The sequence below is a fragment of the Phacochoerus africanus genome, chromosome 6 (assembly GCF_016906955.1).
Source record: "Phacochoerus africanus isolate WHEZ1 chromosome 6, ROS_Pafr_v1, whole genome shotgun sequence".
In the NCBI taxonomy this organism is placed as follows: domain Eukaryota; kingdom Metazoa; phylum Chordata; class Mammalia; order Artiodactyla; family Suidae; genus Phacochoerus; species Phacochoerus africanus.
In genome coordinates this window covers 88,414,996-88,437,081 of record NC_062549.1, presented here as the reverse complement: position 1 = coordinate 88,437,081, position 22,086 = coordinate 88,414,996, and the positions used below count along the sequence as shown (strand labels likewise).

The 22,086-nt window shown below is 50.4% G+C and overlaps 2 protein-coding genes across 3 annotated transcripts in view; one reads left to right on the top strand and one right to left on the bottom strand.

Moving 5' to 3' along the window:
• Positions 1-22,086, top strand: part of LOC125129404 (carboxyl-terminal PDZ ligand of neuronal nitric oxide synthase protein-like) — a 333,217-nt gene that overhangs the window by 303,543 nt on the left and 7,588 nt on the right. For both annotated transcript variants that reach the window (XM_047784057.1, XM_047784056.1), the window contains exons 8-10: positions 1,550-1,729; positions 8,651-8,816; positions 10,520-10,672. In XM_047784057.1, coding sequence (XP_047640013.1) covers positions 1,550-1,729; positions 8,651-8,816; positions 10,520-10,672 — 499 coding nt within the window. The remainder of the gene's footprint in view (positions 1-1,549; positions 1,730-8,650; positions 8,817-10,519; positions 10,673-22,086) is intronic.
• Positions 17,313-20,202, bottom strand: SPATA46 (spermatogenesis associated 46). The gene is made up of 3 exons (XM_047784058.1): positions 20,100-20,202; positions 18,598-18,711; positions 17,313-17,943 (listed from the first exon to the last, which is right to left on the bottom strand). Exons 1-3 carry the CDS (start codon positions 20,200-20,202, stop codon positions 17,417-17,419), a joined length of 744 nt encoding a protein of 247 aa, XP_047640014.1. The 3' UTR covers positions 17,313-17,416.

Sequence of the window (22,086 nt, the reverse complement as noted above, 5' to 3'; positions counted from 1 at the left end):
GCAAGGGGCACAGTGCCCTGTCATTGGGTGCCTTCCTCTTACATATCTGAAGAAGGCCCAGCTGCAGAGCAGCCAGAAATAAAACCCAGCCCTGAATTCTCTGGACCACAGAAGCCGACTTAGTGAAGGTGTCTGAATTCCAGGAGGGAGGAGGGAATGGAGCCTGCTTTTCCCTGTCAGGGAATTTCTCCATCCACTGTTTGAGGGTTCAGACTGTCTCACTATGAGCAGAGGTGGTGCTGACCCAGAGCACCTGCCTCATATAGCTGCTGCTTCGGGTGGCCAACCCAGGAGAGCCCTCTGGATCCTGGAGGAGGGAGCCCTCAGGGCACCGCAGAGTAAAGGTGGAAGCAGCCTCCTTCTTGTTTTCATAGTAAGGATGGCTGTCTTCCATAGAAATAGATGCCCCTAAGCCCAGAGCCTCAAGAAACTCAACAACGCAGTATATTTGGAAGCTGTGGGCAAGAGGTGGGATGGTATCAGCTGCCTCACCTCCCATCACATCACATCAGTTACTCACGTGTCCAGATAGGGTTTTCTTTTTTCTTTTTTTAAATTTTTTTAATGATTTTTAAAATTTTTTCCATTATAACTGGTTTATAGTATTCTGTCAATTTTCCGCTATGCAGCAAAGTAACCCAGTCACACTTATATACATGCATTCTTTTTCTCCCATTATCCTCCATTATGCTCCATCACAAGTGACTAGAGTGTCCAGTGCTACACAGCAGATCTCATTGCTTACCCATTCCAAATGCAATAATTTGCATCTATTAACCCCAGATTCCCAGTCCATCCCACTTCCTCCCCCTCTCCCTCCCCTTCAGCAACCACAAGTCTGTCCTCCAAGACCATGAGTTTCTTTTCTGCAGAAAGGTTTATTTTGTGCTGTATATTAGATTCCAGATATAAGTGATATCATACAGTATTTGTCTTTCTCTTTCTGACTTAAATTCACTTAGTGTGAGAGTCTCTAGTTCCATCCATGTTGCTGCAAAGGGCATTGTTTTGTTCTTTTTTATGGCTGAACAGTATTCATATATACATCTTCTTAATCCATTCGTCTGTTGATGGACATTTAGGTTGTTTCCATGTCTTGGCTATTGTGAATAGTGCTGCATTGAACATGCGGGTACATATGTCTTTTTCAAGGAAAGTTTTGTCTGGATATATGCCCAAGAGTGGGATTGCTGTGTCATATGGTAGTTCTAGATTTAGTTTTCTGAGGTACCTCCATACTGTTTTCCATAGTGGTTGTACCAATTTATATTCCCACCAACAGTATAGGAGGGTTCCCTTTTCTCCACACACTCTCCAGCATTTATTTGTGCAGATAGGGTTTTCAGACTCTGATCCCAGCCCAGGCAATGCTATCATTGCCTCTGGGGGATTCTGCCCATATTCCCATTGATGATGCAGCATTTCCAGCTCTTGGTTATGAATGGGCCATTTTGCCCCACCCTGGTACAAGCCGAATGCATCAAAGAAAAACAGTGGCTCCTAACTATGGCACTGCCCAAGTCATGCCCTCTCGACTCTTCTCCTCCAGGTCTCGCCCCTCCCCCAGGAGCCCATGCTGACAGCCTCGCCCCGGATGCTCCTCCCCTCTTCTTCCTCGAAGCCCCTGGGCACGGGCACTGGCACGCCGCTGTCCACCCACCACCAGATGCAGCTCCTCCAGCAGCTCCTCCAGCAGCAGCAGCAGCAGACGCAAGTGGCTGTGGCCCAGGTTCTCCTCAGCCTCCTCCCTACTTCGCAGGCTCCACTCTCATGGGCTTGACGCGCCTTCCCTAGCGAGGGGCACAGGGCAGGTTTAAAACCTAGGGAGCTATAAGGGTTGGCTCATGCTCTCAGATCATTGCTTGTTGGGGAATAGGGAAGCTGGGGAGGGGAGAGAATGGGGGATACGGTTGAAATGGGAAGGAACGTTTTGGTTTCTTGTGTATCCCCTGCTCTGAGTTGGGCTTGGCTGGCTTGGCTGGATGTTGAACTTACTAAGGAACAAGACGCACATAATTTCACCCTTCCTTTCCTGCCTTCTTTTCCTGGTATTTGGGGTGGGGTGGGGTGCCTTTGGATTCAGGGCAGAGGTGACTTTGTGATAGCACTCCCCAAAGAATTTTCAAGTATGAATTTGTGCCCAACATCCTTGCAGAGGCTTCCATCCTGGAAACCTTGTCCTTGCAGGTTTCCATGCCTCTGTTAGTCATCTACTCATTCCAGGCAAGATTCAGTACCATGCTGGCCTTGGAGTTCATTGCAACGGGATTTAACTTACAGGGACTTCCGTTAGTATTTGAGCCATGGTGAGAAGAATCAGCTTAGATTTCAGGAGCCACGTGCTGTTTGAGCCCTGAGGACCTCTTGGGCTGCTGCTTTATAAAGGAGGGGTGATGAGATTTCCCTGCTGCTTTTAGTAAGGATCCCTTCTGATTGCTTTTGCCGAAGGGCATTGCTGTCCACGTCTTCCTTGGAACTTAGGAGTCTGAGCTTCGTCTTCTCTGTGGGCAGTTAGGGAGTGGTGAAGACACGATCATTTGTTCCATTTAAAGGCTGAATCCCGGAGTAGGGGTCAGACAAGATTAGGACCTGGGTGGGTCGATGAAGACAATGAGAAGAGTGGGGCCCCTAGGGTTTGGGGGGTTGGTGAGAGATCGGGAAGGCAGCTCTGTGCACCAGCATTCTACATCGGCTTACCTAGACTAACCTCTGAGATTTTCTGCGTTCTGGAATGAGAACAAGAGAAGGCTTATCTAAGGAGCGCTTATGGATCCTCCTCATTTCTTCTCCTTCTCGTCTCATGACCCTCAGGTGAAGCTGTCCTTTCCAACACACACACCCTGAGGGAGTATCCAGCAGCCTAACCAAAACGATGCAATGACTCTGGTCTCGAAAAGACCTTATAACCATCTCACGCTGACCTGAGCCTGAGGCCTGGCCTCATGGGTGCCTTTTGCAGCCAGGTTTTAAGAGAGTACAATCAGTCAGGCACAGCTCCCAAGTGATTTGAGCCTTTTTAAAAAATCCTGACCAGGAATCAAAAGGATGTGTGTTGATGCTAGGAGGATTTGCAGGTGTTCCCGAACAGCAACAGGAGGAGGCATGTCATTAAATGCCTTCTTATATTTGGGGGAAAAATTGCCTTTTATCAAATAACAGAATTCATCCCTCCGGTTAATAATGGTGTGGCAGTCCTGAGAATCCCCTCCTCCTGAGCGTGGTAGCTGACAGGAGCACAAAGCACGAATGCTCCAGCACAGGGCCATTCGGCAGCTCACATCATTTCCAAAAGTTTCCCATTGAATACAAATCCATTCTCAACTACGATACTTTTCTTTTTCCGCATATCAATTGCCAAGTAATTATTATTTACCCAGGAATGGGCTTGATGCATATTCATGATGAATATAATCAGAGAGGCATTTGAATTTGGAGTTACTGCTAGATACTAAAGAGAGACTATTTGCACAACACGTGTTATCTGCACAACAAAAAGAGAGTTGTGGCAGTTGAAGGGTGCGCTCAGTCCACAAAGCCTCAAGACCTGGAAGTTTATCTTGGGTCTCCCACCATCAGGATGAAGCTCTAAGAATGGTTCTCTGGTCCAGAATCAAGCCTCTCTCTCATTGAGACATCATGGCCCTGGCCCTATTTTAATTGCCTCTCTCCCAGAGGTCAGTGCAGCTGGGGGTCCGGGGTAGGGGGAGCATGGTGCTTGCAGTTCCTTGAAGAGCCTCTCTCAGTCCCAGCCACTTCCCCAAGCCTCTCCCGCATTTGGAGTCTGTTGATAGTAGCTTGTGGTGCCCTGGTTGAGTCTCAGTTCAAGCAGGCCACCGGAGTGCATCCCAAACTGAGGGGATGGCTTTGGGTAGGGTCTTAGACTTCTAAAATCTTCAGATCAGACAGGACCTTGAGGTCAGCAGACAGCTTCCTGAGCTGACTCCTCTACTCTGTCTTGCCGTCCTCACTGGCAGTCTCTTCAGTTTGCACCTTCTTTGCTGCCCAGGAATTCAGCAGAGATATTGTTGTATCTCTCAACTGGCTTTCATCTCCTGATTCTGTTGTAGACCAGCCTTCAGTCGCAGGTTTCTCTGCACATTTCTCTCCTTCTCTCTTTGTAGCATTTGATCCAAAGACCTTTAATTAGTCTCCCTATCTTTGAGTAGAAACAATTAGATATATAGGTAGATCAATAGGTGAGTTTCTTGGCATCTTTCATGCATTTAAAATAGATCAAATCTGGCAACTTGGTTTCTCTATACAATGCCAAGTACGAGGTCAGCCTGTACTTGTTCTGTCAGACTCTATGGCCATTAAACTGCAAGGTTTCTGTCTGTCTTTGTTAAACTACCAGCAGTCCCCAGAATTCCAATGGATAATACTGTGACCTCAGCACTTTATTTTCTTTTGCGCTGGGACCATCCAAGTCCTCCTCTGTGGCCCCTGAGAAGGGCTAAGGATAAAGACAGAGTTTCTTGCAAACAGGTGCACTCTTGGGGTCCCTTGTTGCATAATGTGCCCCTCCCCCATCTATTCTCACAGGCCATTCTGGTTCCACTGTTATCACTGGGGCTGGGCTTAAATCTCCTTCATGGTGTTCTGACTTGGTCTAAGACCTCAAGACCTCTCCCAACCTCTCCCTCAGTTGGTTCAGAGCTGGTCTAGAACAGGCCGGGCCTGGCCTTAAAGGTACCCAGACAAAGGTGTGGCTCAGCGGACTCTCAAGCATTTCTGAGTTAGATCTCAGTGTGTAAATAGCGAACCCCAAGCCCTTCAGACCACTTTCCCAACCCAGCATGTGGCTTGCCTGGCTGCACTAGCTTCCTGCTTTTAGATGAACCAGAAGCTCAAGGGTGCGAATGAGACTCTAGCCAAGCCTTGAACCAAAACTGGGATGTAGCTGTCACCCGCATGGCCACGCGCTGGGCCTGCATAGCTCCAGAATTGATGTGGGCGCTGTGGCTGATCGGCAGCATTTAAGTAGACCAGGTCCCTTCACTGTTTACCAATTCCCGGCCTAGCTCATGGGAAAAATGTTACTACAGCTCAGTACTGCTGTTGAAAGATTTCTTCTCTACCTGTTGCCTCTTGCACTTGTTCTGAAACAAGTGATTGGTTACTTATGCTTCGCAATTGTGTATGCCATAGTTCGTTAGAGGAACAGCGCTAAAAACCCTCTGCACCCCCACCAAGGCCCTAGATTTAGCATCAGTCCTCATGGCTTCTCCCAGTCCCCAGCAGCCTGGGTGCACTGCCCACGTCCCTGCCTTGTGCATGCTGAGACAGCGCCTCCTGCCTCTGCTTGTGTGTCTTGGGGGGGGGGGGAGCAAATCGCTCTGGTTCTCTCCACTGCCATTTCCATGTGCCTGCTGCTCCCTAACTTCAGCCTGGCCCTGCCCCCACTTCTCATGGAGGAGCTGGAGTCCAGGCAAGTAGGCTGGAGAGCCAGTGGGCAGTGGTGTGGTATTGCTGGGTGGGTTGAGGGTGGGTGTCCGAGCGCTGGGAACTGGCACAGAGCTGGAGGGTGCAGCGTCAGACTCATGCTTGTAGAGCTGTGGCAGGAAGGCAGGACTGGGCACTGCCCTCCAGGTGTGGCCCTCCCACTGACTTAGTCTGTGACCGGAACGGTCGTTGGTGGGGACCACATAGCTCCAGAAAGGCGAAGCCAACTCCTGCCTTTTCAGAAATTAATGTGGCCTACCTTTGCGAAAGGTGTTATTGATGCTTTAAAAGAAGAGTGTGCTGAATACAAATAAGTCCCATCTGGTAGGGAGGAGGTGGTGGTATCTGCTCCCGCTGAACGATGGAGGAAGCGAGCACACGGCTGTAGCCGACTGCCCAAGCCAAGGCTGAAAATAATGCGGCCTCATTTCAGTACTTCCAGGCCAGACCCACATATGCAAAACACAGGGATTATTAAATTGCCCCAAATCTAAAGGAAGTTCGGGCTGTTTTGTCCCATCGTGGCCCAGTTTGGGCTCCCCGGCAGTGCAGACTGCTGCTGTAAGAGGCCTGAGCCTCGTGCCTGCAGCCACTGTTGTTGCTGCAGGAGCAGAAGGGCTCATTAGTGCTGGTTTTAGGAGGCAGCAGCAGCATGTGCTTTCACATTCCCAGGGTTTGAAAACACCTGAAATGTTATAACTCTGCATTTGCAACACTAAAATTCTCATGTAATCTGGCACCAGGAACACTCAAATACAGCATTTTTCTCATGGCACTGAGTGCCTGGGGATCTGTGATGAAAGTATTTGACTCAAGGGTCATCTTTTATGTATTGCTGGTACCTCCACCACTGGAATGGTTGCCTGCAAAGGAATCTTCCAACTTTTTTTCCTGCTTCTGCAGGAGGGAAGTCCTCTTTTGTCCCCAATCTTAATTCTCTGACTTCCCAGTGGAAATCTAGGAATGTTCTTCACTGAGCCTTTAGCAAATAGCCCCTGGTACTGACCACTACATCCACTTAGATGCAGAATCATACATTGTCCGAGGAGCCCTTAGCTAACCCTTGCAATTGAAAGATGGAGAAGGTGAGGTCCAGGTACCCATGGTTGCAGAGGGAGTAACCAACAGACTCGAGCATTCTAGCTCCTGGTGCAGTGCTCTCAAATGGCCTGTTCTGTTGGAATGTTTGGATGTGGGATTCAGGCACATGAGTCTATGTCACATGTGTGCAGGGATCCTTCCATAGATGCCACTTAACGGTGGGCAGGATTCTCCGCTTTGTTTACATGTATTGACAGCTCTGTTCCACATTTCTGCTTAATGTTTCTGTCTTGTTCTGAAGAAAATAGAAAATGGATAATTAGCAATTCTGCATGCACAGTCCTTTCCTTTCAATGATACTCTTAGCTGGAACTAGTTACATCCCTCACAGATGGAAGGTTAAAGTTGGTCCTTCCTCTGAGGGCACTGTCCCCACACTAATTGTCCTGTTTCTCAGAACCAACAGGATATGGGGGACTCGTGGGGAAACAATCTCCATGCCTCAGTTTCCAGGGAGAGGCGTTAATAGCCACCCACCACCTAAAATATCGTTGCCACTTCTTTCCCTGTTCTCACCCCTCTTTTTAGTTTATTTGAGGCAGCAGATGAGGCTGATGTCTGGACCAAAGTATTGATTCTGTCCTTAGCAGCGCCTGGTGGAGGACAGACTTACTTTAGATTCCTTAGGCATCCTTCCCCTGGGGAGAAAGTTAGGCCTAACCTTGGGAGCCGCTAATGGAAAGTGGCAACTAATCTCATTAGCGGCTCCACTTAGAAGCAGAGCCAACTGCAAGGTCAGGTCCTCAAATCTGGGCGGGGAGGAAGCAGCTGCTGCAGCCAAGAGTGTGCTTTCAGAGTGCTGGCTGCTGGGAGGGGCAGACACTGGGCTGGCAGGTCCCTTGGTCCGGCTTGGCCAGACTGTGGCGTGGTTGTGGTCTTTTCCACCCTGATAGAATATGAATCTCTTTGGAGCAGACTGCTCTTCAGAAACCCAGAGCATATGTTGTCTGAGCCCAAGAATCAGTTCTTCCAGCTCCTTCCTTATCCGCTCTGGCTCCTGCTTCCACCTGTCCCACTCTCAGCACCCTGACTCTATGTCTTTAACCGCACCATGTTTTTGGTTCAAGAAAACCCTCTTTCTCACAGGCTGCTTTGGTCTAGGCCACCAAATTCATCAGCTCCCCTTATGCAGGAACCTTCAGATACACCCGGCCCCTCCCCCATCTCTTTATCCACTTCTTAGCACAAAAATCACGTATGTGTGAATATTGTTGCTTTGTGACTCAGTGTCTTCAAGCCAGGGTCCTGATGGAGTCGCCCCACATCTCCTCCACTGAATTGTATCCCTATACTCAGATTTTACACCACGAGCAGACCCTACCAACCCCTGCCCTTGTGGGGTGTGCCATTGCCAGCTGCTCTACCGTGAGAAGGTGACATTGGTGAGGGTCCCCTTCCTCCCACAGAGGGGGGGGGCACCGTAAGCTGTTCCCCTCAGCCCTGCTGGGGTTGTGGCTGAGGCCCTGTTATTAGTCAGTAAACCGACCTCTGCTGGGTGTGCAGCATGCTTCCAGGTGCCCTGGGAAATAAAAAGGGAATGTAAGGTCAGGGAAGGAAGCTGACACACACCTACAGATATGGAGAAAAAGACTTGATTCCGACCACCTCACTACGTTAGGGCACGTGGTGGGCTTCCTCTCATTATGTTTGGGTATGAGGAAGGGGAGAGGAGAGATTGTATGGGGGTTCACTGTGACACTTCTTAGCTGATGGGTCACCATGTCAGTTTTTGGTTTTGTGTTTTAAAAGACAAGACGAGAAAAAGGCACCTGCCTGAACATGGCAGTGATAGATTAGCTGTCAGAGGAGTTCTGACAGGGATGGTGGGGGCAGGGTCTGGGCATGACTCTTTCCTACCTCTTGGTCTTGGTGAGCGACTCTGAGTGGTTCATGGGTGATACATCCTAGCCCCAGCTCTTTTGGCTTCACCTCCAAATTACAAGCCCCAGGGCCCCTTTTTGCCCAGGAAGGGCTTCTTCATCTTGAACTGAACCTGGAAGGCATCTCTGGTCCCAGCCGACGATCAGCGACTCTTGTTTGCATTCACGTCCCTTTCTTCTCTCTGTCCTGTCTCCTCGCTGTCTCCTCTGCCGCCTCCTTTCTGCAGGTTCACTTGCTGAAGGACCAGCTGGCTGCTGAGGCTGCGGCGCGGCTGGAGGCCCAGGCTCGCGTGCACCAGCTCCTGCTGCAGAACAAGGACATGCTCCAGCACATCTCCCTCCTGGTCAAGCAGGTGCAGGAGCTGGAGCTGAAGCTGTCAGGACAGAACGCCAGTAAGCAAGGGCCCCGCCTCCCTCTGTGGAGGCTCTGGAACCATGTGTTCTCTTCCCCAAAGCTTTGGTGCTTTATTGGACCCCTGCCCTGCCCTTGTATTCCAGCAGAAAACAAAGGCAGCTTTGTCCCGCCCATATATTTCATGGAATTATAGAATGACAGAGCCAGGGAGGGTCTTGGCTGCCTTCTAGCCTCATGCCCAGGTTGACCTTGAATGTCCCCCGGTGCCACCACCACATGTTCATCCAGCCTCTCCTTGATGGGGGCCCAGGCTTTCTATCCCTAAGGCTACCCATTTCTTTCTCAAAGGGCTTTTCTAGTTGAAATATACTGAGCACCTATTGTGAGTCATGCTCTCTGTGAGCTCTGCAGGAGACAGCAATCTGTGAAGTAGTTTACTTCCTCTGCACTGTCTGTCTCACAACTCAGTAGCATGGAAAAGGCTGGTAGCAGTGTATCTACTGAATGGATAAAGCAGAGGAGTAACCGTGGCCAACTAGCTCTGCTGGTCAGTGGCAGAGGTCGCCTGGCTCCCAGCCTGGATGTCTGCCTCTGCACCCAGCCCCCTCCAGGCTGCACTGGGAAGTAAGCATGTCTCCACACCTTCCTCCTGAGCTTATCCATGGGTTGTCTGCTGCTCCAAGTGCGTTTTCCGTGGGTTGTCTGCCTGCTCTAAGTGTGTGTTGGCTGTGGATCAACACATATCTATTGATCACCTGTGGTAGCAGAAATTATGATGGGATGTCATAAATATATGCATGATCTCATTTAATCCCTGTAGTGAGAGATGATGTACCCATTTTACGAATGAGGAAACAGACTCAGTTAAGTAACAAGCTCAAGGTTACAGGACTAGCAAGATTAGTCATAGGAGCCAAAATTCAAACCCAGGTCAAATTACAAAACAAATGCTTTCCCTATTATAGCAGTAGTTCTCCCAAACCATCCTATGAGCTTTTTAAAAAATGGGTATTCCCAGATCCAACCCACAGAGATTTTGTATTGGTAGATCTGGGGCAGGGCTGATAACTCTATTTTTTTTTTCTGTTTTTTTTTTTTCTTTTTGGGGCCACACCTGTGGCATTTGGAGGTTCCCAGGCTAGGGGTCTAATCGAAGGTGTAGCTGCTGGCTCAGCAAAATCCAAGCTGAGTCTGTGACCTACATCACAGCTCAGAGCAACACCAGATCCTTAACCCACTGAGTGAAGCCAGGGATCGAACCTGCATCCTCATGGATACTAGTCAGATTCGTTAACCGCTGAGCCACGATGGGAGCTCCTGATTAACTCTGTTTTTTAAGTGGCCCAAAGATATGGATTGGGAACCACTATACTTCATCACTCTGGAAGCCTCTTTGGTTTTTTTATTTTATTTGTCTATTGAGGCCCTGTTGTATTCTAATTAATGCCAGTTCACAAGCTTGCACTAAACATTACCACGTGCTTTTAACACAGCTCTTCAATTTGTACCTTTTTCATACCACACACCCCATTCAAGGCATTCACTGACCTCCCCAGCCAGCCATCAGGTTATCCTCATCCAGCCCTTACTGCCTTCCCCAGCTCTTTCTCTCCAGTGTCCTGCTGGGTGGGGTGGAAGGAAGGGCTGAAGTGCCCGAGACACAGCCCCTTGAGGAGCCCCGGGATGCTTCCAAACCATCCACCTAGCTAATGTGGCCCCTCCCCCTCGTCTCTGCCTCCAGTGGGCTCCCAGGACAGCTTGCTGGAGATCACCTTCCGCTCCGGAGCCCTGCCCGTGCTCTGCGACCCCACGACCCCGAAGCCAGAGGACCTGCACTCGCCGCCCCTGGGCGCAGGCTTGGCCGACTTCGCCCACCCGGCGGGCAGCCCCTTAGGTAGGCGCGATTGCTTGGTGAAGCTGGAGTGCTTCCGCTTTCTCCCGCCCGAGGACACCCCACCCCCTGCTCAGGGCGAGCCGCTCCTGGGCAGCCTGGAGCTCATCAAGTTCCGGGAGTCAGGCATCGCCTCGGAGTACGAGTCCAACACGGACGAGAGCGAGGAACGCGACTCGTGGTCCCAGGAGGAGCTGCCCCGGCTGCTGAACGTCCTGCAGAGGCAGGAGCTGGGCGATAGCCTGGATGATGAGATCGCCGTGTAGGTGCCTCGGGGTCAGGATTTGGAGGCAGCGGATGAGGTGTGGAGGTGCCGAGTCAGGCTGTACCCAGAAATGGGGTGTGGGCCGCTGGCTAATGCGTGGTGCTGAGGATACCTAGGGGCCCAGAAGCGTTTCCAGTGTCAGGAAAGGATTAGGATTTTGCTTAGGTGGGTCAAATGGGGGAGAAATTGGATTCCCAGAGATGAATCAGCTCTTTCATACTTGTGTCAACTGGGAGGTGGGGGTGGCCATGGCTTTGGGAGAGGGTCCCTCTTGAGGACCACCAGGCTGCTGAAGGACCTGCTCCCCACTTGCTGCACCATCAGGCTCCCCTGCTTGGCATGTCATGCCCTAGTAGCCCACTCACTCTCCCCACTTCTGTGGTCCCGACAATGAAGGGAAGCCATTGGTACCTTCTCAGGTACTTTGTGTGTGGATGTCAGGATGCTACCAGTTGCCTAACTCTCCTCTGACCTTCGTGGGAGGAATTCCTTCGCCCAGTTGTAGAGGTTGAATTCTCTAGGCTCAAAGATAGGTTAGTCCTTTCAGGGTGAGTGTGGCATTGGGATGTGTCACATTGGATAAGCTTTCAGATGAATTGGATCCGAACATTTTCCAAACTAGCTGAGCATCAGGTGTTGCTGCAGAGGGAGATTAGGAGTTGTTGTCATTCAGGCCCATACCATGAAGGCCCGTGGGGAGGACAGTCTCTTTGCTGCCACAGATCACTTAAGTCTGATTCCTCAGTGTGGATGCTGTGCCCACCTCCTGCCTGCAAGCCCGGCTCATCCGCATGGAGGCTGGAAAGCTGCCCTCTCTCTCCTGTGTCCTGCCTCAGGGGCTGGGCCAGCTGAAGCTTTTGTGGAAATCTTGCCTCTATCAAATTCTCAGAGACCCAGAGTCCCCCAGCCTTACCTCTCAATCTGTTCTCTCCACTGGGCAGTCGTGGTCAGTTTTTACTGCAAAAAAAGAAAAAAATGAACACAGGCTGGTAGCTGAGATTGTTTAAGTCCACTCTTCAGAATCACTGCCACTTAAGTCAGGGACCAAAGGCACATTGCCCTTGACCAGACTCTCTGTGGGTACGTGCCTCGAGCACACCTGTAAAAGGTGCCACATGCAATTCTCTTTTACCATCTGGGCCTTGCCTAGAGATTACTACCTGGTACAATGGGCTGATTGGGGCAGTGAGGGCAAGCGTACTTGTCCTTGGCTCCAGTAAGGCTGTAAGTGGCTGTTAACAGATTTAAAGATGCCTGGAGAGAGAGTGGAGACGTGCTAGTGTCTTGTGTTTGGGGAAATAAGTCTTCATCCTGTACAACAAGCTACACACCCAGACTGCAGTATTATTTGAGGATCAACTGGTAAGGATGTGGTTGCCCCAAAATGGAGTGCTGCAAGCCTAACTTGGCTTTATAAAATACAGAAATGAAAGTGCAGATTTTTTTCTTATAGGTGCAGTTGGATTTTTTCTAGACCAAGAAGTCCAAATTAAAGGAAATAAATGCAGCTTTATGTTAGCCTTCCATGGTGCATGAGGGTGTCAGTGGAATGCGATGCGTGTGTGTGTGTGCACGCGTGCGTGCATGTGTGCTTGTGTAGACACATGTGTGAAGGAAGTTATATACGTGTGCATAGGCTTGTGAGAAGTGACCAGAGAGAAGAGAGTGAGAATCTCCAGGGTGTTTGAGTCACCAGGTTTGTATTCTTTTCTAAATGTGTGTTTAGTTGGAGAGGGGTGGTTCTGTTTATTTTTTTATACTATCTAATGCATCATTGGAAGTAGGTCCAGATACATGAGGGAAGGAAGAACCACGAAATCAAAGGAGAGAGGTCAGGAGTCCAGTTTGACTGAGCCTAGCTAGCTTACAAAACCTGAACCTGGGCTTCCTTGAGTGTGGGACCTCTAAAGCTCTTTAGAATTTGGGAGGTTCAGGGGACTGGAAGGTCTGGCTTCTCCAGGCCCACTGCCTAGAAGCAGGGTCTGAGGACAAAACCAGAGGTCAGTGGACCAGGCATTTGGACTGTGTTAGGAGAGGACTACTTGGAGACTGGGTGGGGAGATAGTTTGTAAAAGGGGGTCTTGAGAAGCTTTCAGAGGGAAAGAAGAAAGGAGATGGAGGAGAGATTGAAGAATTGGAGAAACTGTGGTTTCCACCTGCCTCGGCCCCATCCTTTCCCCATCTCAAGCTCTCCCTGGAGCCTTGATTTGTGTGCTAACCTCCTTCTTAGTGTGACCCAAACCAGCGCACACTGGCTGTGTGGAGATGAAGGAGACAAAGGACAGATCTAGGGGCCTCGAAGGGTCACCAGCCACGGGACAGGAAAGGGAACGTTGCAGACCTGAGTTCTGAGCGATGTCACCCTGTCTTCTCCTTGCTTCTTGCTCTGCTAACTCAACTCCTGCCCTCCTCTTTTTCATCCTCCTACTCTGCCCCATATGGAGGACACGTGGACACCAGGGCCACCTCCCTTACTGTACCTGCCCCGGCCTCTCCCAGGTGCCAGCAGACTCTTGGGCACATGAGGCTCCCACAGTTGCGGAGCCAGGACAGAACTTCTCTGCACAGGATGGACTGTCTATTGGGATTGACAATTATATTCCTGCTTACACCAATGCTGTCTATAAAGCCTCTTCATAGCCTCACTTCTCTCAACTGCTCTTGTTTCAGGGTTGTATTCCTTTTATTTTCTCTTTGCCTGACTGCTTCTTCCCACCCTGCCCCCTACTCCCGAGCCCTCTACTTCCTAAAACTGCGTGGCACTAACTCTGTTGGATCAACTCTCTGGGAAAAGATTCTGGTCATGTAAGTGCACTTACTCCCTGGATGTTGTCACTAGTCGAGTGGCTTTTGCTAAATAAATCTTTCTTATTTCTAAAAGCTTTTCCATTGTCTTTTCTTGCTTCTTCTATCCTACCTGCTCCTTCTCTCCCCTCCACTTCACCCCACTTCCCAAGCCCTGTGGCATCAGCTCTGTGACGCAGGGTTCCCGAGGGTGTGGTGTTTAGAAAGAACTCACATGTTCCCCCCGGGGAGGGGAGGAGGGTGGTGCCTTTAGTGGCAGTTTATCCAGGCCAGCCTTGCAGGATCAGGCTACACCAGTGGTTCTTATCTGGAGGCGATTTTGCTCCCGCAAGGGATGGATGTTTGGCAGTGTCTGGAGACATTGCTGTTTGTCACAACTCAGAATGATGCTGGTTGGAAGCCAGGGGTGTTGCCAAATTTGACAGTGCTCAGAACACCCCCCACAACCAAGAGTTATCCAGCCCCAAATGTCAGCAAGGCCTAGGCTCTACCTATTCTTCCCCCACCCCCCCCGACTCTCCCAAACTCAGATCTTTTCAGATTCCAAACATCATGGGAATATATTGGCAGCAGCAGCAAGTTTTGAGTGCTTGAAAAAGTACACCATTTTAAGATAATTAAGATCATAAAGGTTATAAAATTTCATTGACTCCTTGACTAAATGTCTGAAATATGTAGGGGGAGGATTCTGAATGGGCCCATTCCAAGAACATCCATACTGGAGGCAAAGCAGGCTTCTTCCCACACCTGTCCGGAAGGATTATGGTGTTGCTGCAGCACAGCTCAGCAGAGGAGGCCTGACCCATCAGCAGGGAGTAGAAATGGAAGGGGAGGAGGAATGCTGGCAAAGGGGGATGTTAGCGGAATAAGGAGCTGCAGGATCTCGCAAAACTAACATCATGGAAACCAGGCTACTTTGGCCAGAACCTGTAGCCATTTTGAAGGCAGAGGTTTTGTTAAACCTGATAACTTCGTTAGGCCAGGCCCAAAGGAAAGTTTGGAGGGTCGGATCAACCATGTTCACCTGCCCTCTGCCCTTTTCTGGCTTCATGAACTGAAGTAAGCCTTATTGTCTCCTTCGTAAAGTGAGGATACAGTACACCACAGAAAGCTCTAATGAAGAATAAATGAGGTGGCATTTTTAAAGCACTCAGCAGAGTTCCTGGCAGTGGCCTGGGGCACAGTACCATTTACCTCCTAATTAACTGAGAGGGAGGCCTTGCCTGTGCTGGTTGGTAAATGCGCTGGGTGCCTTTTCTCCTGGGCTGAAACTTGACTCAGAACTCTGTACTGCAAAAGCTACTGGGGACATAATGACACTATATTAAATGTGAAGGGTGGAATGTACCTTGTCCTTAGGGATAGAGCACTACTTTCCAGCACCTGTCAGGTCATGATTAGCCCATGCTCTGGCCCTTGGGTTCAGTCCTAGACCAACCTCGGAATGGCTTGCCTTCTTCTTTTTTTTTTTGTCTTTTTGTTGTTGTTGTTGCTATTTCTTGGGCCGCACCCGCGGCATATGGAGGTTCCCAGGCTAGGGGTCTAATCGGAGCTGTAGCCACCGGCCTACGCCAGAGCCACAGCAACGCTGGATCCGAGCCGCGTCTGCAACCTACACTACAGCTCACGGCAACGCCGGGTCATTAACCCACTGAGCAAGGGCAGAGACCGAACCCGCAACCTCATGGTTCCTAGTCGGATTCGTTAACCACTGCGCCACAACGGGAACTCCTTGCCTTCTTTTTTTTTAACTGTGTTCTGTGCCCATGATATGGATGCCCTGGTGGAGGGAGCGAGGGCTGGGCACAGGGGGTGAGACCAGGTGAGGAGTGCATGAAGGCTTTCCTGGTTCTCCCATGGATCATGCTGAGACCAGGAGCAGCCTCAGGTCCACCCCAAGTCCCCCCCGCCCCCTTGTACTCCCTCAGGTGCCCCATCAAGGGGTACATGTACACAGCGATGGTAAGGAGCAGCCTCTGAGGGCTCAGGTGGCTTTTCCATTTAGGGAAGCAGGAGGTCAGAGTGAGGACTAAGACTTGCCAGAGCTTCTCACCCACTCCCTCAGGGAACCGGATGCTGGAGCAGTGGACCAATGTCAGAGCTGCTTTCAGACCACCCTACCCCTGAGTGGGCAGGTGGGACTCTGCTTGCCTTGGCTCCTAGGTCAAGGAGACTCTGGGACTCTGGGTAGATGGAGGGTGGGGAAGGAGGGGGGTGGGGAGCAGGGGATGGGGTGTGGGGCTGGAAGTGATCTCACAGCCCGGGACTGGGCCACGGGGGAGTTAGAGCCCAGCCTCTCTCTCGCAAAAGAACTACAAGTGATAGTTTAGCCAGACAGTCATAAGCAGAGGCAGCACTGCTGAACCACAAAGTGGGGCTTTTGGGAAGATACTATATGACTGCTGGAACTGTACCCCAACCCAGTGCCAACCAGTGGGAAGGCAGAGACTTGGGGGAGGGTTGGTGCCAGTGTCCCTGAAAGAAAGTGGTCCCTTGCAGTGAAGGGGCCCACTGAGTCATTAGGGGGATGAAGTGAGAGGTAAATAAGACCGTCAAGCATTAAGCTTTTTTTTTTAACCCACCTAATGGGCTAAACAAATGTTCTTGCTGCACCCCCCCCATGCTCATCCATTTTTCTGGGTTAGAATTGGCTGTGAAATTAGCTTGGAAATGGAATGAGGATCAGGGCTGTGTCCTGGGACACTTCTTGGTAACAGGAAGCCGTATTTTCATGTTCACCTGGGCTTTCTGACATGACTCAACAGGGCCATGTAAAGACGTGCCCTGGATCATATGTGATGAGAATGGGCCCCAGCCCTATTTGCCTCTTTTGTTTAGGGCATGTTCCCCCACCCGCCCGTTGTGAAGATCTAGCATCTAAGATGCTCAAACTGTGCAGAGATTCTGCCTATGGAACCGTCCCCTACTCCCTCAGCGTGAGCTCAGCCCTATTTGCCTCTTTTCTGTCTTATACGTAGGGCACATTGTCCTCCCTGTGGCACCCCTCAGAAGATCTCGTATCTAAGATGCCCAAACTGTGCAGAGACTCTGCTGGTGGAACCTTCCCCAGGCCAACAGGAAAGGGCATTCAACCCTTCTTCCTCTGTGTGAGCTCTCCCATCATGCAAGGCAGGGACCAATCACAGAGGGACCGACAGGAAGGCCAGCATCTTAGAGGGGGTGGTTCTCATTGTTCAGCTGCATCAGAATCTCCCAGAGGGAAGAGCAGTTGGAACACAGATTTTGGGGCCCACTCCCAGAGTTGTGATTCAGTAGGTCTGAAGTTTGTGATGCAGTAGGTCTGAGAGGGGTCTGAGAATTTCATTTCTAGCAAATTCCCAGGGGATGCTGACATCGCTGATCTGGGCACCTCACTTTGAAAAACCACCGTTTCAGAGGATATCCTCAAACTTCAGGTATTGTCTTTTAAAAGCATGGGGGGGGGGCGGGTGTTGGAAGGAGGCAGGGAGGTGGGCCTAGTGTTGCTGGGCAACTGGTAGCAGCAGGGGAATGGGATGGGGACACAGGGACTGGGAAGGACAAAGTGGTACAGGGTGGCCTCAGACTTCACAGAAGGCTGTCACTAACTTTGGTTTATTGACATCTCTCTAGAGACATAAATAAGCAGCAGCCCCTCTTTACCTGAAGTGTCCACCAGCAAGACAGCTGCCGACACGCTACTTGAAGGCCTGGCAGCTGCCCGAGGAGAGCCTGTCTCCTGGCCGGGCCTTCTGCTCCTTGCCCCAGAGGGTTTTGAGCTTGCGGTAGTACACCTTGCAGCTGAAGCCCTCCTTGAAGCCCCCCTTGATGTGGCTCTTGAGCGAGTGCAGCGTTGGGTACATGCGGCAGCAGGCTGCGCACTTGTAGCCGCTCTGCTGGACAGGGTGCCACCTGGAGGCTGTGAGGATATCCTGGGATGTGATGTAGTCCATGGAGTTCAGGCCGTGCCTGGATTTCTTGGTGGCCTCTCGGAGGCAGACGTTCTCTGGGGAGGAAGAGGACGAGCAGATGCTCTCAGCCATGTCCTCCAGAAGGCAGTTGTCCCCCCTGCCCTCGTCCCGCTGCACCTCTGGGAAACTGTAGGTCTCCAGGTGGCTCTCTTTGTCCGTGCACACAAAGTAGCTGTAAGGGGAGAACCAGGGCCGGTAGATGGTGCAGTTCCGCCTCAGCTGCTCCCCGTTCTGGGGGTCCCCCAAGATGCAGTCTGCAAAGGAAATGGCTGGGTCTGAGCCAGGTAGGGAGTGTGGAGGCCGGGGGTGGCTGGAGGCTGGGCAGAGAAGCAGAAAGGCAAGAAGGTGGATACTCAGGCATGACCTCAGGTCTCTGCTGCCCCACCTTAAGTGCAGGTCTGAGAGCAGGCAGAACAGTCTCTAAGACATTCTTTCCTGCTCTTTGCTTTTCTTCCAGTACAAATGGCAGTTTGATCTCTGGGTAGAGACTCCCTCTTCAGCCACTCACTAAACCTTGGCATGTATCATGTGTGTCCCTCCCTGGAGACACCTTCCCTCTGCCGCCTCTAAGGATGGACCCAGGTGGTTCAGCAGACATCTAGACCTCTGGCCTCTGATAGCCCTTCTTTCTGCCACCAATGCTTGTAGTCGTTTTCCCAGCCTCACTGTCTGTCCGCCTGCAACAGCCCACTCAAGCAGGAGCTGCTCTTCCACACCAGCCTAAGAGACAGGAGAGGAGGAGCAAGAGGCCTCCATAAGACCTGCAGGTCTCTGCTAAAGGAAGCACCAGACAGGAGACTGCAGGGGGAAAGGCAGCTCGTGGTCTTGGGGGCAGGCACCCTCCTCTCAGGGAGCAGCCCCTGCCCCCAGCCTCTCACACGTGCCACCAGAGTCAGAGGACACCTCACCTGGTGAGAGCACGCTGTTGTGCACCCCATGCTGGAGACTGCTGCCTTGGTACTGGGGCAGCAGGGCCTGAGCGGGGCTGGACACCTCAGTGGGGAACACAGTCTTTGCAATGTCTGGGTTATAGAAGAAACACTCTGTTCAGCTGAGCAAAGTTGGGAGTCCTCTTCTTGAGACCACTTGCCCCCCCTCCCCCGCCCACCCCCAGACATACCTAGAGGTTCACCCTTGGTTCTTTAAGGCACTGCAAATCTAAAGCCAAATGATTACTTTTCTTACACTCAGATTGGCAAAGCTATTCTGGATGCCCCCCCTGGGGAATCCCAAATGGGGTGTGGTTTCCCCTGAGACTCGGGAAAGATTCTTTCCAGAGCAGAATTTCCGATATGGACCAGATCACAGCTTTCTGCCTGGCCCACCCCTCTTTTGCCTCCTACAGCTCACCATGTATGGGTGTGGGCGTGGGTGTCTGTTGCTGTCTTTACTCTGCATTGCAGCCTTTAGGTCCCTCCAGGGCTCAGGGGAGGGAAGTCTGGTCATGGGCCTAGTAGCTGTGTTCCAGGATCCCTTTCAAGGATGAGAAGCCAGTTTCTCCAACTGAAACACCTCCCACCCACAGCCGGAGTATTGAGTTGGACCCTAGCTGCCTGATGGCTGCTAACACTTGGATTAAAAAGCTGCCTTGCCTCACATCCCAGAGCAGTAGCTGTGTTCAGTGTGGGAAACGTGTAGATTAGGTGTCCTGTGTATAGGCAGATGCTTGTTTAGGACAACTACTCCACAGAGCAGCACCTCTCAAACTTCAGTGTGAAATGGAATCACATGGTGATCTTGTTAAAACAGATTTTGATTCAGCAGGTCTGGGGTAGGGCCTGAGATTCTGCATTTCTTTCTTTTTCTTTCTTTCTTTTTTTCTCCCCACCTGAAGCGTGTGGAAGTTCTCAGGCTTGGGACTGACCCCAAGCCACAGCAGTGACAATGCCCAAATCCTTAACCACCAGCCCACCAGGGAACTCCGAAGATTCTGCATTTCCAAAAAGCACCCAGATAATGCTGATGTTGCCAGTCCATGGATCGTGCTTTGACTAGCAAGTTCTCAGAGCATTCAGTTGTATTCCATGGTGGGCTCATCAGTTACCCCAACTTTTAGTTCCCCCTACTGAAGAATTGATAAATCTAGATCTTCTCCAGCTTGTCAAAACAGGACTAAAACTAGTATCTGGTCCTTACATAGATAAACTGTCCCCTTCAGATTTCATGTAGATTCAGAGAGGAAAAAAAAAAACCTTGACAACAAATGTTTCCCCCATCCTTCCCTTGCAAGAAATTAATAAACAGCAGGAACTACTTACCATGTATGCAGCATTTTGAAAAATTACTTTCTCCCCATGTGTAATTTGAGTTTCTCACTAAATCGTGGTCCTGTAACATGATCTGGTGGAGTACTCAATTAAAAGCTTCCAAAACACCACATTTTTGTGGCCCTAGTGGCACCAGAGTTTACCTGGCAAGCTGGTGGCACGTGAGGACATAATATCAGGAAAAGTGCTCAGGGCAGAGGAAGAGATTCGAGGTCCAGAAATGCTGAGGAGTGAGAAGTTCTCCATGTTCTGACAACCGTAGGGTATGAAGAGCACACACCTGCTCCCAAGAGGCTGGTTGGGTTGTCCAGACGATAAACATTCTGAGCACAGTTGACATCATAAGAAGGCCACATGATTCCACTCACCAGCGAGGTTATCCCTCTCAAGGATGCATGGGTTTTACTGCAAGCAAGACAAAAAACTTTTAAAGATATTTTTTGGCTTGTCCTTCCTCAGTGACCTGTTGTGATTGGGAATTCCTGGAGAGAAGAAGGAATATAGTAGAGGTGTGATGATTTCTCTGTGTGCCCCCCTCTTTAGGGTCACTTTTCCTTGTCATTGCTGTCACCACTCCCAGCCTCGGGGTTCTCTCTCCTGTCTGAATGACCTCCTTGCTTTCTTTTTCATCTGCCCCACCTCTGTCACCAAATGTTCTTTGTTGTTTTGCTTTAGTTTCTTTTTTTTGGGGGGGGAGGCTATAGTTTTTACATTTTTCTTTGGAAATAATTTCAAACTGATAAAAAGTTGCAAGAATAAAATGAGTACACAGAGACTATTCATGCACCCTGTATCCAGATTTTCCTATTGTTAACGTATTTTCACTCCATTCGCATTATCGATTTCCTCCCTCCCTGTCTCTGGGTATACATTTTTTTTTTCCAGAGACAGTTTGAAGGTAAGTTACAAACATAATGTCCTTTGGTGCCTAAATACTTCAATGTGTACTTCCTAAGAATAGGGACCAGACACTGTTTTAAATGGTTAGTGCTGCCTATTTTTAGCAAATGGCTAAAGCACAAATGGGTGGCTTCCTCAACACCATTTTGCTCATCATAAGCAATTTACTGGTGAGGCTGTGAATGCAGGGTGGCAAGGTTGCCTCTTCTCTTTGCTTCACTTTCATCATGCAACAGCCTAGCCTGCTTTAGGGTTGAAAGATGACCTGGAGGTGCCCGATGCTAGATTGTCACAACTAGCTCCATCTGGGCTTTAGATCTAAGAGTGGATATGTTCGTGCCGTGTGGGAAGTGCCTGGCCCGCTTCATAAGTTGCAGTGTGCTTCTCTCGCTGTGTGTGAAGTTGGTGAGTGAACGTCTGTCTGCATGTGAGTCCAGAGCTGTCTTCCTGTCCGTGTTTATTCACAATACTTAAACATTTGCAGGACAGTGGAGGACGTGATCCCCTCGCGTGCCTCCCTCATGGCCTGGTTTGGAATGTGAGAAGGAGTTGGAATGTAAGCTGACACCATGTACCGTGGCAGCTTGGAGGGTATTGCAGGTTCACTGGGCCCTCATGGTGTAGAGAAAGGTCTTGGGTCTGGGAGTCAGCCTATGTGAGTTCTAACCCCTGCTCTGCGTTGGCTCCCTGTGCAGCATTAGGCAGACCGCTCTGCCATCTGGCTTTCCCCTTTTGTTAAGTCAGGCGCATGGATGCACATGGGCCTGGTCTAAAATCTAGTGACTTGCATGTGGGAATGAGGCTGCATAGGAATGAGTGATGCTCACAGCATCCAAAAGACTTAGAATTTCATCCTACCTCAGCCCACTCCATTCATCCTGCCGCCAGCTAGGAATTGCAGATACACTTCATGTAAAGGGGGCTCAGCGTATTGGGGGAAATAGAGGTGGTGGCATCCGTGCCGTTTGTCGAGTTGTTAAAATGTGACTGTTTGGGTTTGGTTGTTAAAAGTGTGTGGGAACCTGGCCATCCAGGTCTTCTGTACTCCGCCTGCGGGACCCCTGTCTCACATGCTCTGTCGGCCCAGGCAGGAGGTGACCCTCTCCAAGCGCTCGGTCACTACATAAAATGTCTCTCTCTCTCTCTCGTTTGTTTCCCACCTGCTTTCCGAGCCCCTTTCTCGGACAGGTAAGATACCATCTTTCCTATGGATGACTCGTGGACCCAGGT

What these genes read in the sequence shown, in the direction of transcription:
- SPATA46 (XM_047784058.1), bottom strand. Translation starts at nt 20,202, where the DNA reads ATGGAGAACTTCTCACTCCTCAGCATTTCTGGACCTCGAATCTCTTCC. An exon ending in ACGTGCCACCAGCTTGCCAG is followed by an intron (nt 18,712 to 20,099) that starts GTAAACTCTGGT and finishes TCTATAACCCAG; the next exon opens with ACATTGCAAAGACTGTGTTC. An exon ending in CAACAGCGTGCTCTCACCAG is followed by an intron (nt 17,944 to 18,597) that starts GTGAGGTGTCCT and finishes TTTCCTTTGCAG; the next exon opens with ACTGCATCTTGGGGGACCCC.